The 15730-nt window shown below is 40.8% G+C and overlaps 1 protein-coding gene across 13 annotated transcripts in view; it reads right to left on the minus strand.

Moving 5' to 3' along the window:
* LOC146572769 (nuclear factor 1 X-type-like) overlaps positions 1 to 15730 on the minus strand; it is a 116031-nt gene that overhangs the window by 20310 nt on the left and 79991 nt on the right. For all 13 annotated transcript variants that reach the window (XM_085277144.1, XM_085277148.1, XM_085277151.1 and 10 more), the window contains one exon: positions 59 to 121. In XM_085277144.1, the coding sequence (XP_085133270.1) occupies positions 59 to 121 (63 nt within the window). The remainder of the gene's footprint in view (positions 1 to 58; positions 122 to 15730) is intronic.

Genomic DNA, 15730 nt, shown 5'->3' on the forward strand with positions numbered 1-15730 from the left:
AATTTAACGCTAATTTAAGAGGGTTTGAACATAGGCACGTGCTTGTGCATATACCCACCATTGGGTGGTGGCTTGATGTCTGTGTCCCCTTGTTGGCTGGAGCTGTCTGATTGTCCAGATTCTGCAAAAAGGATAGAGACAGACTAATGGTTATTATCTGATTTGCATGCTTAAGAAACTAATAAAAACATACTGGTAAGCGTGCAACATCTCAATGAGTCATAGCTGTGTGTTCATGTTGCCAAGAATGTGATATTTCAGGTGTGAGAGGGAATAAGAGGGACTTACAGTATGTGCTGCGGTATGGTATACATCTTGCGAATGTATGTGCGTGTGAATTCGCACATTTTTGTGTGACAGTGTTGTATCTAAGACTGTTCTCTCCTGTTTCCCTCTGTCCCTCCAGACTTAAGGTGCGATGATTTACACTGTGCTGCTATGCCATTTAGTATCTAACCACGCAATCATATCCCTCTCCCTAATCCTATTTAATACTTTCTTGCTGGTAGGGATTTAGTCTGCGTAAACAGAACACCTTACACACATAACCACACATAACACTCACTCTCAATCTGTTTCTTCCTGTAATTTTTGCTTCATACTTTAATACATGTTGTAATCCTTACAAGAACAAACACATAAATACACACATGCAGATCGAGAGATAACATTGACCAGGCCAGCCTGCTCGTCCAGAGGGATTTGACGCAGAGTATAAAATTGTATAAAATTGAGGCAACGCTCGTCCCTTTGAAATAAAATAATAACAAAGAAAACACAAGCGCATAAAACGCAAACCTAACATGTGTGCAGCTGTGCACACCTGTTATGACTGGTCTACTGAGGCTTCATTCACATGATAGTTGGAGTAAAAGTGCAAGTCACAAAGAAAAACACATGGGTGTTTGAGACCGGTGGCTGAGACCAAGTTCACTTCCTGGACTGGTGTGATGTGGGATACTCATGCCATTCGCCGTCCATTCAGGCCTAGCTAGGCTTTTGCTAGCTAGTAAGCTAGCTAAAGGAGGTGTTTATCTGCAGGCTGTAGGTGATAACAGAGCACACAGACTCCTGCCAGCAGCACTTGCCTTGCAGCCACACTAAGCCACAGATTACTGAGCAGAAACAATAACAGACCTGTCTCGCTGCCTACGAAGCAGTGCTTATCCACTGAGAGAGGGGCGAGACAGACAAGAGCGAGAATGAAAGAAAGAAAGAAAGAAAGAAAGAGCACAGAAATGAAAGAGAGCTTCTTTTTCCCCTCTCTTTTCATGCAGAATGTCTCGCTCTTCTGTGTCTCTCACTGGCTGGGTGTAATCCTGGCAGCCATCTTAGAGCTTGGCAGCCATCTTAGCATTGGCGGTAGTGCCACATTCCAGCTAACTGACGGCACTCACTCCAAACATACGAGGCTGCGCCCCCGCCACGCATGCACACAGACACATTCAGACACACACACACACACACGTACACACACGTGAACAAACACTGAGGTACACACGCAGAGTAAACATATATGGTGGCCAATGAAAGCTGTGGAGAAAACAGCCTCACTTCAATGGACTTTTTAACCGTTGTGTAGTATTTCACCGGAGGGCTCTACATTAATGTAAACACTATTTCTCACACTATGCATATGGCGCTTAGATGCAATGGACCGTTACTGTATGAACAATACGCTTTACAGATATCTCACAATCTAATACAGAAAGCATGGCTGCCGCCACGAAGCTGCACAAATTCACGTGTGAGGCATGAATTTTGAAAAACTGTAAAATGTCCGAAGCCTCTTTCCTACACCAACATTTCCTTTGGTGGATTTGCTTCAAGAAATCATATTGGCGCATACAACTTATTATCATGTTTTGTGTGATTATGCATGTCTACTGACATGCATAATCAGTTCTGTGTTTATATTTGCTTCCACGGTTGATTATTTACAGTAACAAGTGTGGCACCTGATGCTCAGTTCTGTTTGTTTAGGATATTAAGAAAGTTACTAATTGAAGGATTATTCTGTAGCCAGTCTGCTCCTGCCACCTGACAGATGTTACAAATAATTGCGGCATAAATGGCAGAAATCACAATTGGTGTTTTTTTTTAAACAAATATAACAAGTTCAGCCCATCCTGCAATACCGCAGTGACAGCAGGAAGCTCTTATCACCTGAATTTGGCTTTACCTAACAACGATAATACCATATTCTGGTTTAAAATTATATTCTGCAAATCTTATTGGGTAATGGAGAACAACTGATTTTCAGTATGGACATATCACATTCTGGAAAGATCCTGCACTTGGAAACTCTGCCCATCTGTCTTAAATTGCCTATTGTTGGCCTGTCATGACCTGAACATGTTCTGCTCTTGTCAAGGTGTGAAAGCTAAGGCTCATGGTATCAATAAGAGCTGACAGGCACATATGAGTAGCAGCAGGAAAACTGATAGCTGTTCTCAACATCACCCTGAGGTTTTGACTGCCTTTGGGCACACCAACTCTCACAGTATATGAGACCGATTGATACAGAGACTCCTATTATCGCTCTGATTTTTCATCTTATTTATGTATTCTTTTTTATTCTAAGCAAAGAACTTTTGATAATACTATTTTCCCACCTACAGAGTTTATTCAGCTCTTGAAAATCTTTTTCTGCAAACTGCACAATATGATAACCTACATAGATACTGAAGCTATCAACAGCTGTGGCTCTATTGCTCTGAGCTCAGGCTCTTTAGCCTACTAAGACTGTGCTTACAACACATCGCAACATCACTCATTGGAAATAGGTGCCACTGTTGAGTTCAACAGTGCATCATAAAGCTGTAGAGATGAGTGAGGAGGACAGGGCGAGAGGGAGGTAAGACAGAGGTCTGGTTATCACTGCTGTGCATGCTGCAGCCTACGACAGCAGCCACAACCCCCCACTCTACACTCAACACCCTCCATCCACGCATCCAGCCCCTTATCTTCTCACCGCAGCCCCCTAAAGCCCTCCCTTCAGCAACCCCAATCAGAGTCCTGCAGCCACTCCCTCCCTCAGATGCCCCTCTGCGTCCTCCACCAGCAACCCATCTCTGACTTCAAACCTTTCAGCCTACTCCGCAGCCGCTTGAACCCAGTGAATTAAAAAGACGACATACAAAGAAAAACAGTGTATGCATTGTGTCCTGATGGTGCACATGAGAAGCCCACGCAAACTCTACTCTGATAACAGTGTATGAATATACAAATATATACAGTTATTCATGACGGACTTTATGTGATTCAGCCCATCCATCACTGTTGATGTAACCATTTAGGTAAGTGAGTATCACAGTGATTAACTAAAACTTAGCTAAACATTGGCTTTGCACTAAAATTTTCCCCTGGATTTCACTTTTATGTGCAACATCCTGGAAGTAAAGAGTAAATTGGGATGTCGTAAGTCCCTAAAAATGAGAGCTGGTTATCAACAAACTTGACTTTGCACAACTAAATGCTGGTGTACGCTCAAAGTAAATGAGTGCTAATTATTTGTTTGGATTTTTAATCATTAGTTTATAATCATTTTAAATAATAATTTTTTTAATTTTAAATAAATAAATAGTGTAGTGAGTTTTAGCTGAGCATCTGCTTTCTCTCTGTGCTGGTTCTTTATACTGTCTGATTGCTGATTGCAGACTTTTCTCTCTTACAACTCCGCTACAATCCACACAACCCAACTCATCATGGCTTTGACATACAGCACCATGCATCTGACTGTGGCTGTGCTCTCTAGGTTGCAATCCTTCTTACCATCTCTCTGACACCCAGCACTAATTCCTGTGGCTTTCCTCCTAATTTTCATGAGGTCAAGTGGAGGATTCTCCTTCTCCTCATTTTTTAAAAAAACATATGATATCCTCATTAGTTATAATAATTCCTAAGCTATTAAATTTTCTTCACTAATCACTCTTTCCCCAATATTACCTCCTGCGCTGTTAATCTCCAAGGTCACAAATAGATCTATTAAAGAATCCTCCCCAACAAACAACTAATCAATCCAACATCTGTTCCACAGATGTGGATAAAGGTTTTAGCTCAGTGGCTTTTTCAACTGTTTTGGTCATCGGAAGACGCTAAAGCTGTGTGTACTCAAGTGAGGACTAACTCCGTTACAAATTTCATCACCTGAAAGAACTCTGGGTCAGTAACAAACTGAAAGTGCTCAAAGGTGTAAAAACTGAGGCACCAATGCAATTAAACCAAAGAGAAAAAGGCTTAATCTGTTACAATTTATTGTCTATAAAATGAACCATGTTACCTTGACCTCAAGCACATTTGTACATTTGATTAAATTCTGACCAACACTGTAGGAGGAGTAGCGACTGTGGATTGTGGCCAGATGCCTTGCTACGGCATAAGCTCATCAGTCCTTTGGACGGATAAACTAACTAGACCTCTGTGATTTGAGGAAAATCTGAAACGTGTCAGGACATTGCTCAAGATGATTATTTCGCTTGGAACATTTAAATCAATACTCAATAATCCATATTACAATTCCTATATTTTTTTCTTTTTAATTGATATACTCTTGACATAGACATAAAACAGTGAGAGACCGCAAATCTTCATATCGTCTCCTGACAATGAAAATACATCTTGCTGGTCATTGCTGATCAAAAATGAAAGAAGTAACAAGTGGGCTCTGCAGTGGCACATCGCTGTTTGACAGATTCATAAACACTGCTTGTCATTTGTGAGTATGTGCGGTACAACCACGCACACTGCCAACATCAACATGAAAACCAACAAGTGAGCTAATGTACTCTGTAGCCACATCAAACCAGCATGTGTCCATATGTGTGAGCATGCATGTGTGTAACTACCAGTATGTGTTGAGATTCCCCTCCTTGTTGGAACAAATGTCAACTCCACCACTCCCCCTCCGTCTCCTCCTCCCCCTCAGCTCTCCTCTCCTCTCCTCCCCAAAACACAGGATAACGCGGTACAGCCTCCCAATTGGGTTTCGCTTAAGAGGTTTATCGGTATGTTGCTAAACATTCTGACCTTTTTTTAATCCTTAATGCGCTTAAAATGTTCCAAACCCTCCTAATCCCCCCGGCTATCCCACACAGATGTTCACTCAGCTCTTTTATTGGATGTTATTTTATTATTTTTTTTACCCTTTTTATTTTAATATATATATATTTCTGTTTCATTTTTTAATTATTTAAGTCTGTGTCATACGAGGGAACATTTCTGTTTCTGTGTTAATAAGTCTTCATCACTTCTGCTATTTAGTGTATACATCTCTGTATGTGAGCAAAAACGCTTTTGTCCTAAAAGTCTTAACCAGATCCCCATGTGCTGAAACCAAAGTGTGAATGTGACCTTTACAAATCTTTACTCTTAGAGGAAAATCTTATAAGTTGCTTAGAAGCCAAACTTTGAATCAATAAGAGTCATAAGAGAACGAAAATGTCAGCGGAAACTGACAAATCTATGGTGTAATTAGCTGCTATATATGCTCACTGTTCGTCTGGCATATACAAAATGTATTACAAATCTGCACACGCACAACTGTTTATGTGAATGCACAAATAAATGTATGTATCTATATATGTATACATGTGTGTCTGTGTGTATTTGTGTTTGTGTCCCTGTATCACCGTGCCACTGTGCCAGGCAGGCTGTGAGGCGGGTTGGGAGAGTAGGGCTCTGTGTGTGCATGTGTGTGTGTATGTGTGCGCGTGTGTGTGTGTGGAGCAGGTGTGCCTGGCCGCCCTGCGCAGCTTGCTGCCCATCTGTGCTCCCGTCTGTGTGCCGCCTGCGCCCACGCTCTGCCAGCAGCACCGCACCATGGCAAGAAGACCCAGGAGAGAGAGATGCTGAGAGACGAAGGGAAGGATTGAAAAAAAGAGAGAAGGAGCGAGCGGGGAGGAGGAGGGAAGAGGAGTGAGGGGGAAGAGCAGTGGGAGGAGCAGAGAGGAGGGATTACAAGGCTTGGGGGTATGGAGGATGGGAAGAGAAGCGAAAGAAAAGTGGGAGAGGGAAAGGGAGCGGGTTATGGTCTAGAGAGGATGCATGAAGTCGCAGGCAACGAGTGGAGAGGGTGATAGTCAAAGTGGAGGTTTGGAGGGTATTTGGCTGGCTGGATGCCCACACATACCCCTCTCCTTATTTATTCTCCTCTGTTCCTCATTCCCCCACTTATCCTTGTTCTCATCCTACCATCACCTTTTCTCTCCACCAGTGCAATTTCTTGTATACTGCAAAGTTTCTCCATCACTGGGTTTCCAGAGACATGTTTTTTCCAAAAATGTTGACTTTATAAACTTGCAAGATTATTCCCAGGCTGCCACAATATATGTTATGCTAATCCTTAGGTTTTAGGCCTATAACTTACTTAGGAAATTCTGACTGTAAGAGAAAAAGCCAACACACACTTCGGTAATGTGTGCTGTTAAATAGGAAATATAAGTAGTAAAAATCTTTATTTATGGGTTTAAACATGAATAGTTAGTTTCCTGTAGATGTGTAAAGTCATTCACTTGTGGCATTAAAGTAAGCCACAGTGCTTGATCAAAGTTTTAAGATTTTTAACCCATATTGCCCCGCTCTACAAGTTTACTGTATTGAGCTGAAAATGAGTCACAGACTTAGCATCTACACACACGTCGTGGCATGCTTCCTTAAATCAGAGCCTGTGAAACAATGCATTCTGTTAATCTTGCCAGTATGGGAAGCGTGTCAGATTACTCTAAGTCACCGATTCCCCCCCCCAAAAAAAATTAAATAAAGAAGAAGAATGCAGATAAAGTGAAAAATAACAAAACACAGGGGATTTTTTTCCCCCACAGAGGTCTTTATAATACTGTATTTACTATGCAGATGTGAGAATATTTTTGCCACAGTCTGGTGTTTATTTTAACACACAAACATTAACCTTTTTTTTTATTATTACTGCCCCGTCTGAATTTATGTAAATGTTTACGGAGCGCTCAGTGGTGAAACCATTTATATCTTTGTATTTGTACTATTCACAAGTGTGGTTTTCCTTGTTTAATGCTAAAGAAACAGAAGTGTATCCAAAGGCAGACAGCAAAATACAACCTCAAGTTGGAAAGAGCAACAGTATGGAAAATGTAAATAAATACAGCAGGAGTTTCTAAATTTACTTTGACTTGTACAGTATGTCATTCCAAACAGTTTGAAGACAAGATATATAATGTTTGTCAGGACACCTTTAGTTTATTTGTAAGAACAAATTAATGCCTGCTTTTTAGGCCTCAAATGCATTCCAAAAAGTCTGCATGGTGGAAAGTTATGAGACAGGGGTAAAAAGCCATGAGGTAAAAAATAAATAAGTGATGATGTGATGGAGTTAATATCAGCTGGCGGGTGGAATCATGATTTGGGATGAAGGGATGAAGATCAGTGTAAAAGAGAACCACTGACAATTTTAACAACGATGTTGCTCAAAGAAAAATGGTTAAGGATCTGGAGATGTGACCCTCTAAGTTGCATAACAATTAAAAAATTGAAGGAAAATTTAGAGATGTCTGTGTGTAGAAGGCGAGAGCACAAATCTATGCTGAATACTACTGATGTTCATAGCATCAAGAATGCCATTTATATAAGTGATAAACCATTTGGGCTCCAGTCACATTAGATGAAGACTGAGTCTAAGCTCTTTACTTCATGAAACAACATTAACAACCTCAGTTTCAACAAAAAGTTAAAACAAAATTCAACAAGGTTTCTCAGAGACATCTTTTGCAGTGGCACTGCTGGGAATTGTTGTTTAATAAAAGATAAAACTAAGAAAGTTTATTTTTCTCTATGATCAGGAGGGCTTCTAGCAGCTTTTCTGGTACTGTGGAGATTGGTTTGGTCATGAGAGACTACACTTAATCATTTTGTATCTTCAGCCCCTAAAAGCCTGTACTATGGAAAGGAATTGCAAAGTTACAAAGTGTTTGAAGGATTTCAGTTAAAGTATGTCCCCATTTTTAAACCTAGCACAGTTCTTGTGATGAAACAGGTAACGTGCTGTTACACTATCGGCAGTACAACACAGGTCAATGATAATTTACAAAACACTGCAATATGCTTTGATTTTGTTACACCAAGTTTTTGTACTTTGGAGTTGTGAGATCAAATCTGAATCCTTTATGAACTCTCTGCAAGACACAACAAAAGCTCTCAGCACATTCTGCATGTTTATAGTTTCATTTAGTAATCGAGGCAATAAAAGGTTTTGTGAGGCAGGAATGCTTCTAAGTATCCCATTTGGTTACAGTGATCATTGCTATGCAATGCGGTCACAGAAGCCTCCGACAGCACTCTGATTCATAATTAATATGGACAGTCGAGTGTAAATGAGATTCTGTGCTTTGGAGTCATGCTGACGAGACTTGCCTTTGGACAGACACTCAAAGTCCTGAAGGAGCGCTAGGGCTCAAGGAGCAAGAGTCCTACTTAAGCTGACACAAGAAGGCACAGAGCCTAACACACATACACAAGCGAGCACACACTGGTACAAACGTACTCTGTGAATGTATTAAAAATAATGTGGAAAAAGTGTATCGACACTGAATTAATGTGTTCAGCTTGCGTGTATCTACGCGTGAAGTTGTGTTATCTTTATATCAGCATGAAGACCTTGCATTATGTACATTTAAGCTGCTTCATTAACAGCAGCTCAAGAGAAATGCATGTGTGAGTGTATCTGTGGCTGAGGCTGGGGGCCCCCAGCACGGTTCACGACCTAGCCTAACAGAGTGTGAACGTCCCCCTGCCGAGCTGATACTGATATAACTGTCCTGTAAGTGGTGTTGACACCAGCATTATTACCCTGTCAACCTTCATCTCTACTCAGCTTAAAGGAGTCAACCGGGTGGGGGCCCAAACGTGTTAAGGACCAGTGTCTCTGCAATGCCCTGGTCCAGCCCAAATAAATACAGCTGCACAAAGGCCGGAAAGGGAAAAAGAAGGGGAACATGTGGGAGGGAGAAGGAGGGAGGAAGAGGCGGTACACTTATTCTCACTATTCTCACTACCTACGTGGCTTTCACAAGACACAAACATCTAAATCACACACACACACACACACACACACACACACACACACACACTGAATAAATGGCTGCAGTGGTTTGCTATCGCCACCAGGTGGCATTTTCCTGGCACACGTAAACCATGGTGAAATGCAAATAAAGCAACAAGGCCTTGGGCCAGGCGTCTCAGTTAGCTCAGACTTCACTCTCTAGACTGCAGAGAAGCAGGCCAGGAATGGAGAAAATGGAGACAAAGAGATGAAAAGGGAGAGAGAGAGATGTGATGTGAATAAAATCAAAGAGAAATATGGAGCCGTGAATATTATTGAGATGTGAGTAGGAGCTTATCCCTTCTGCATTTTGCCCTTAGATAGCAAGACCCTTACATAGCATGCGTACTATCATGTTCAAAGAAAGTGTTTCAAATCAAAATGCCTTACACTCTGCAACATCAGGAGCTGAGCACTGCTCAACAAAGAGACAGAGACAGACAGACACAGAGAGAGGGGAAATACAGAGACACAGATATGCGAGCCAAGGGAATATAGATTTGCAGGGGAAAGAACATGATTTGAAAATGGAAAGAAGAATAACTAAATGAAACTGTGGCAGAATGCATGTTTGCAGCTGAAGAAACCAGCACAAGAATCATAAAACTTTGCAAAGCAAAATCAGGAAGAAATTAAAAGGCAGTTTAGAAAAGGAAGTATGAGTATGAGAAGCATCTCACAGTTTTCAGCTTTGTAAAAGGAAAGCTGGAAATGTTGCAGAGAAAGTACAGTACTAAGCTGAGTATGGAACTGAAGAGCAAGGGAAGGCCATGTGTTGAGACTTGGATTTCTCCTCCCCCGGTCCCTTTTCCTGCTGCCCTAGATACACACTGTGGGTCTTTGTGCTGAGGGTGTTACACACACTTCCTGTCTGGCCAGCAGAGGGGTGCTTTAAGGTAAGTCTCTCCCCCATGTAGCACTGGCTGTCCTTCCATTTATTCCTTTCTCTTTCTATATTAGACTAATGTTAGTCTAATATAGTCAATATATCTTTATACGTATTCACCTACCTGGTTCCAATGCATCAGTCAAACACTTTTAAACAACACAGACCACTCGCTTTCTGCCCACACATCCTTGCCTGTTTACCAGCACATGTCTTAAGTATTATTGTTTTTGTTCTTTCTCTCACTTTTATGCCTGAAACTCTTTCCAGTTCGTTACAAGACACATAAAAGAAGGTGATTTACACTGATAGAACGTTGGTGCACTTGCGCAGCCAAGGACACTTCGATAAGAGTGAGAAAACATCCTCAACACACACACACACACACACATACACATGCACACAAATCCACAAAGTGATACTGAGCAAGGTTGCCAACTCCTCCAAAAGCACCACTGAGATAACAGTGATAACAAACATTCTTCCAGCAGCCAAGTCTTTTTCTCTCGGGGAACACTTCAATGAAAATTCAGAGCAAATGTGCCACTTTATGAACATAACAATACGTCAATAAGTCTGCTGGGTGAATACGCTGCACTGGAAAGCAAGAGACCCAATTACAGAGAAACTCTTAAGTTGTTTGCTCCTGAGAAATGGAATGATGAAAGAAAAGACAGAATACATCCATTTGAATGCATCTGAAAATTATTATTGTTCTATTGGGAATACATAAAACTCATAATCAAAATAATTTTCTACTGAAAAAAAAGTTCTCTCTATAATAACATCTAAGTGATCTAAGTCATATATCTGGAAAAAAAAATCCAAGTGTATAATTTCAATAAATATAAACACATAAAAATAACATTAACTTTTGCATGAAGTAAATATTGGACACTGCCCCCTGCTTGGTTGCATTCATACAGTGCACCATTCAATGGGCTCCGTTCTGCCACAATATGAGTCTCAATGGGAAGTATGAACAATCAAAGAGACTGTCCTGTCAATCTGTGCCAAGAGGACAGAGGGAGGGTGAGATTCAGAAACTAAGAACGCTGTGGGAGGTAGTTGGGGGGAATCAAAAGAAAAAAGGAGTAGAGATGCTAGCAGGAGAGGAGGAAAGGAGCTGTTGGCAAACACAGGAGGAGAGCAAAAACAGGGCTGCATGTAAAGGCTGTGTATATTATACTGTATATACATGGAGAAAAACTCCGGGAGAGCAAACTTGATCAAAGAGGTCATGCTGTCACGTTGACAACACACAGACACACTCAGAGAAGAGCGGAAGGACATGGAGCTTGCTCTGCCAAGCAGTGGTCACCTCTGACCCTTTGGCTCTGCAGTTGGAGATGATGCCAGCCAGACAGCTCAACGTAGGGCAAGCAAAGCAAACAGTGTGTTTGAACGTGTTTATAAGTGTGAGTGTCTGTTTGTGTGTACACAGGGGTGTGGACCCGCAGTGACCAATCACAGTCGTGTCAAAATGTATGCGCCAATGATAGCGAAGTTTCACAAGGTTGGCAAGGGGTTGATGTTCGCTCATTTTGCGCCATGTCAATGTTCATTTTCTGTGTCTCACCGTGTTGCTGATGTGTCGCCGTGTGTTTGACTGTTGCTATGCAGACTGAGGATTACAGAGGAGGAAGAGAGGAGTTTGCACGGACATGGCAAAGCTGACAGACTATGAACTTGTGCCCTCGAGCGCCAGGATTCAGGAACTAAACTGCCATCTTATCAAGTCTGGTTCACGGTGCATGCACTTTTACCACACAAAGAGAGACAAGAGCGTGCTCAAAAAGAAACAGCGTGGCACTTGGTAACGTTCACACATTTTTACATAAGCACACACACACATACACAAACTCTCGAGGCACTCTTTGTCCATTGTGCAGCCCGGTCAGGGCAGATGATGAGAGGGATGAGGGGTAAAGGGTGAGGTCATGTGAGGGAGCTGGAGCCAGGCGCAACAGACAGGCTGAAGTCGACCCAGCAGTCACTATCACCAGCAGGCATTTTGTGAGTTTATCTTTGGGTGTAATCTTTGATGGAGCGCCATGAGCAAAGATAAAAATTTGATGCTATGTATTTAGCTGCACAAGAAAGAAAAAAAACTCCTCCTTAGTGCATGAGGTCAAATATACAATAATAAGTATTATAAAACCACAAAATATATATTTTAAAAAATCTCACCACACCAATTTGTGGACCCTAATTAATTTATTTCTAGTAACAAAACATCCGTAATTCAGGAAAGAATGGTTTCCCCCCCAAAATTTAAAAAATCAACATGACAGACAGAATTTTTTTTAAAAAAGGAACAATGACGCCAAGATAATCCAACAAATGGCAATTGTGGTAACCCTCACAGCAAGTGCAGCTCCGAACAGCTTGGGGTTCAAACAAACAAGAGAGGGAACCAACACAGACAAGCAGATAAACCAATCAGGATGCAGTTGTACAGTAAAGCAGACCACCATCTGTTTGGCAGTATAGACACTCAATGGGGAGCTGCATCACTGCCACACGGGGTCAATATGCGCGTGTGTGAGGGTGAAAGAGTTAGCACGAGTTATTTGATTAAGTGACACAGATAAAAACAGAGATTGTTACTGGATAATGTATACATGCACACATTTTCTCTCTATCACCTCTTGCCATGTTCAGTCTCTTTCTCCAGAAAAGAGCACTCAGTTCAGGCAGAGGACATCAGGCGACCCCAAGGCTTCTGCCAGACAGCAGAGGTCCTCAGTCTGCTTAGAGTTCTGATCACAGACAAAGCATGTGTGTACCCAGAGACAACAAGTTGCTAAAACACCACTTTTGTGTGTGTGTGTGTGTGTGAGAGAGCTATGTGCTAGTTTGTCAGCCATCTTCAGTCATTTCTTTCCATCTCTTCTTGTCTACCTTATTTTAAATAGATTATATTCAGAAACAAAAAAAGCTTCCATGTATTGATTGATCTTGCTGTTTCAATGTGTGCGTATCAGTGTTTATATAAGGATTCACATCCCCACCACCACTGAGCGCTTAGCCCGTAAGCCCATCCCGCTTAACTTCTCTTCACTAATACTAATTCTAAATCTAATTCACCTCCTTACCACAATCACCCCACACAACATCCCTGCAACTCTGCCCCAGCTAAGCCCCCCCCCCCACACACACACACACACACAGACGCAAAAACATACACGCACAGACTATCTGATTGTCCACATGGCAACTGGACCATGGTATTTGACTGTGCTGTGTGGCTAATCCATATTAATAGTGCTTTGCTTAGCCTCAGCCTATGACCCTAATCAATGAAATTTAGTGTAACCCCGGATCCAAAGCTAAAGCTAAACACACAGTTACAGTACAGCTTCCCACAATCACACTAGGGGTTTATTTCAGAAAGAGGGTTTAGGGAAAACTAAGAGCTTGTTAATCCTTAGGTGAGGGAAACTCTGGGCTTTCAGTTAAACGAAGTCTCAGTCAGTTACTGTGATAACATGACCCTTCCTGAGAACCAAGAGATACTCTTCAGGTCCTCTTGCAGAACCTGAAGGAGCTGTCTGACGTGTTTTATTTCCTCAGAAGTCAATGAGAATCTAAAAATAAAACAAGTATCAGAATGTCACAAAACATTTACTGTACATGACTGAAACAACTTCTACTTTGCATCTGAATAATTAAAATCAATTAAATATATTTACATATTTAACTAATTCTATGCTGTGAAATGCCACTGTTAATCAGCTACTAAAGGACTCAAAGTCTGCTAAATTATGAATGACTGGCGTGCACACAGTTTCTCCACTCCAACTTGGGCTCTTTCATTGTCCCTGCTCCTGATAAATCTCTACTGTCACATGCTATTTCAATGCACAATCTAGAAGCTCTGCTCCATGTTTACCCTTTGCCATGGTGGATTTCAGCTTATTGATGGTGGCTTTTTTAAATGCATCATGCATGCTGTTAACTCAGAGTGAACAAGTGTGAACATGCTCAGAGATGACTGAACCAACACTGATCAGCTGAATTTTTTCTTCTCACAGTTTTTTTGAGGCCCCTGACGCTCATTTTGGACTCAGACAAGAGAACACAAACAATTAGGGGCCTGTTCTAGAAAACAAATTTGGTAAAAAATTTGAGTTTAACCCTGAGATGATGGAAATTACAGATTTTCTGCACCATAAATAGTTAACCCCTAGTTTAGTTGTCAGTGTTACTGACTCTTTGAACCGAACATGCTCTTAAACATAATCCGAGTCTCTCTGATTCTTCCTTTTATGCTGCACCTGAAGCAACTCTGTTTCGTTTCCTCATGCATACTTTCAGTATCAAAGTATATATCGGATTACATTGACCTGCACAACTTAACGTCTTTAATACACTAAAATCCCAGGAACATGTTTGCTTTCCATTGGACTGATTTAATGAATCCATCTGATACTGGTGTAAGGACAGATTAGTGGTGTTCAGCACAGAATAAAATCTATAGGCTATCTTTTTCTAACTCTGTGGATTCCCCACGCTAAAACATTTACTGTGCACTGCTGTAGCAATCACTGTTTTAAAAAAATAACTTGTATGAAGTTTTAGACACATAAAATACTCAAGATAAATATTTCTGAGTGAGGATTTGTGTGCTACAAATGAGAAAACCCCAGACTTCCAAAACTGGTCCAAATGTAGTTTCTGAATTTAAGCGCTTAAATTCAGAAACAGCTGAATTTTTGGACAGCAATTTATATTGCTGCTTGTTTCGTTTGTAATTCCTATCAGCAAAATTACATCTATTATAAAATATATTAATTCTTTATTTTATATTAAACACAAAATAATAAAACAAAAAATTTCAAGTCTGAACTTGTCCTTGCAAATCATCAGATTAATTTTTACTGGGTAAAGCTATGACTTTAAAGTCATAAGTAAACTGTACTTTATCATTTTAATTCCTATCATAGTACAACTGAATATTACAGGTGGCAACATATTTATCAATCTCATGTACAATTTAATAGGATTCAAACTGCATTACTAATTACTGGAAATTCAATCTGGGCAAATGATTGAATGGAGGACACTTTAAATGTATTTATCGGTATTCGTCTTAACTTGCTGACTCTCTTCTACACCTGTGGTTATTCATTTATTTTTTATAAAAATATTCTGGTCCATATTGGCCCACGTTCATTTTTCTGACTACACTGGAGGCTCTGCTCTTTATTTACTGGTTGCCACGGTGAATCGTGGTGTCAGAGCTCCACTGATGATGTTTTTTCTTTATTACCCAAACATGTGCTTAACTAAGAGGGAAGTAACTCTGACCAGCTGTCTGAAACCCAAAACTTAGACTTACCCGTCTTAGACTTAATCAACTCTTAGTGTTTGCTCTCTGCAACAGATACTAGTACCCAAGGTCATTGTTCTCTTCACCAAACAAGTACAATTTACTTAACAAACATGAGCTTTCATCAGCAGCATATATAGGTATAAAGCAGGAAGCAATGTGTGTATGCTGGGGTAGAGTTTTGTCTTTGAGCAGAACTGATCCCCAGTAATCTAACCCCGTGATGTAATGCCTGGTGAAGCCACCATAATATGTTACATAACCTTATAAAAGGCTTATAACCCAACTAGGGTTCGCAGGGTTCATTTAGGAGGATGAATGGCTGTTTTGTTAGGAACCAGTGTAATATGATCAAGATATTAAGTCATTCAATAATAAATAACAAGATATTCAAATCAACAGGGAAACTCTAATTTAAACATTGCTGAGACCACAGAAG

This window comes from Mchenga conophoros, linkage group LG6 (assembly GCF_057382185.1).
Source record: "Mchenga conophoros isolate Kocher_MC1m ecotype Shallow Benthic linkage group LG6, M_conophoros_male_GT1.1, whole genome shotgun sequence".
Taxonomy (NCBI): domain Eukaryota; kingdom Metazoa; phylum Chordata; class Actinopteri; order Cichliformes; family Cichlidae; genus Mchenga; species Mchenga conophoros.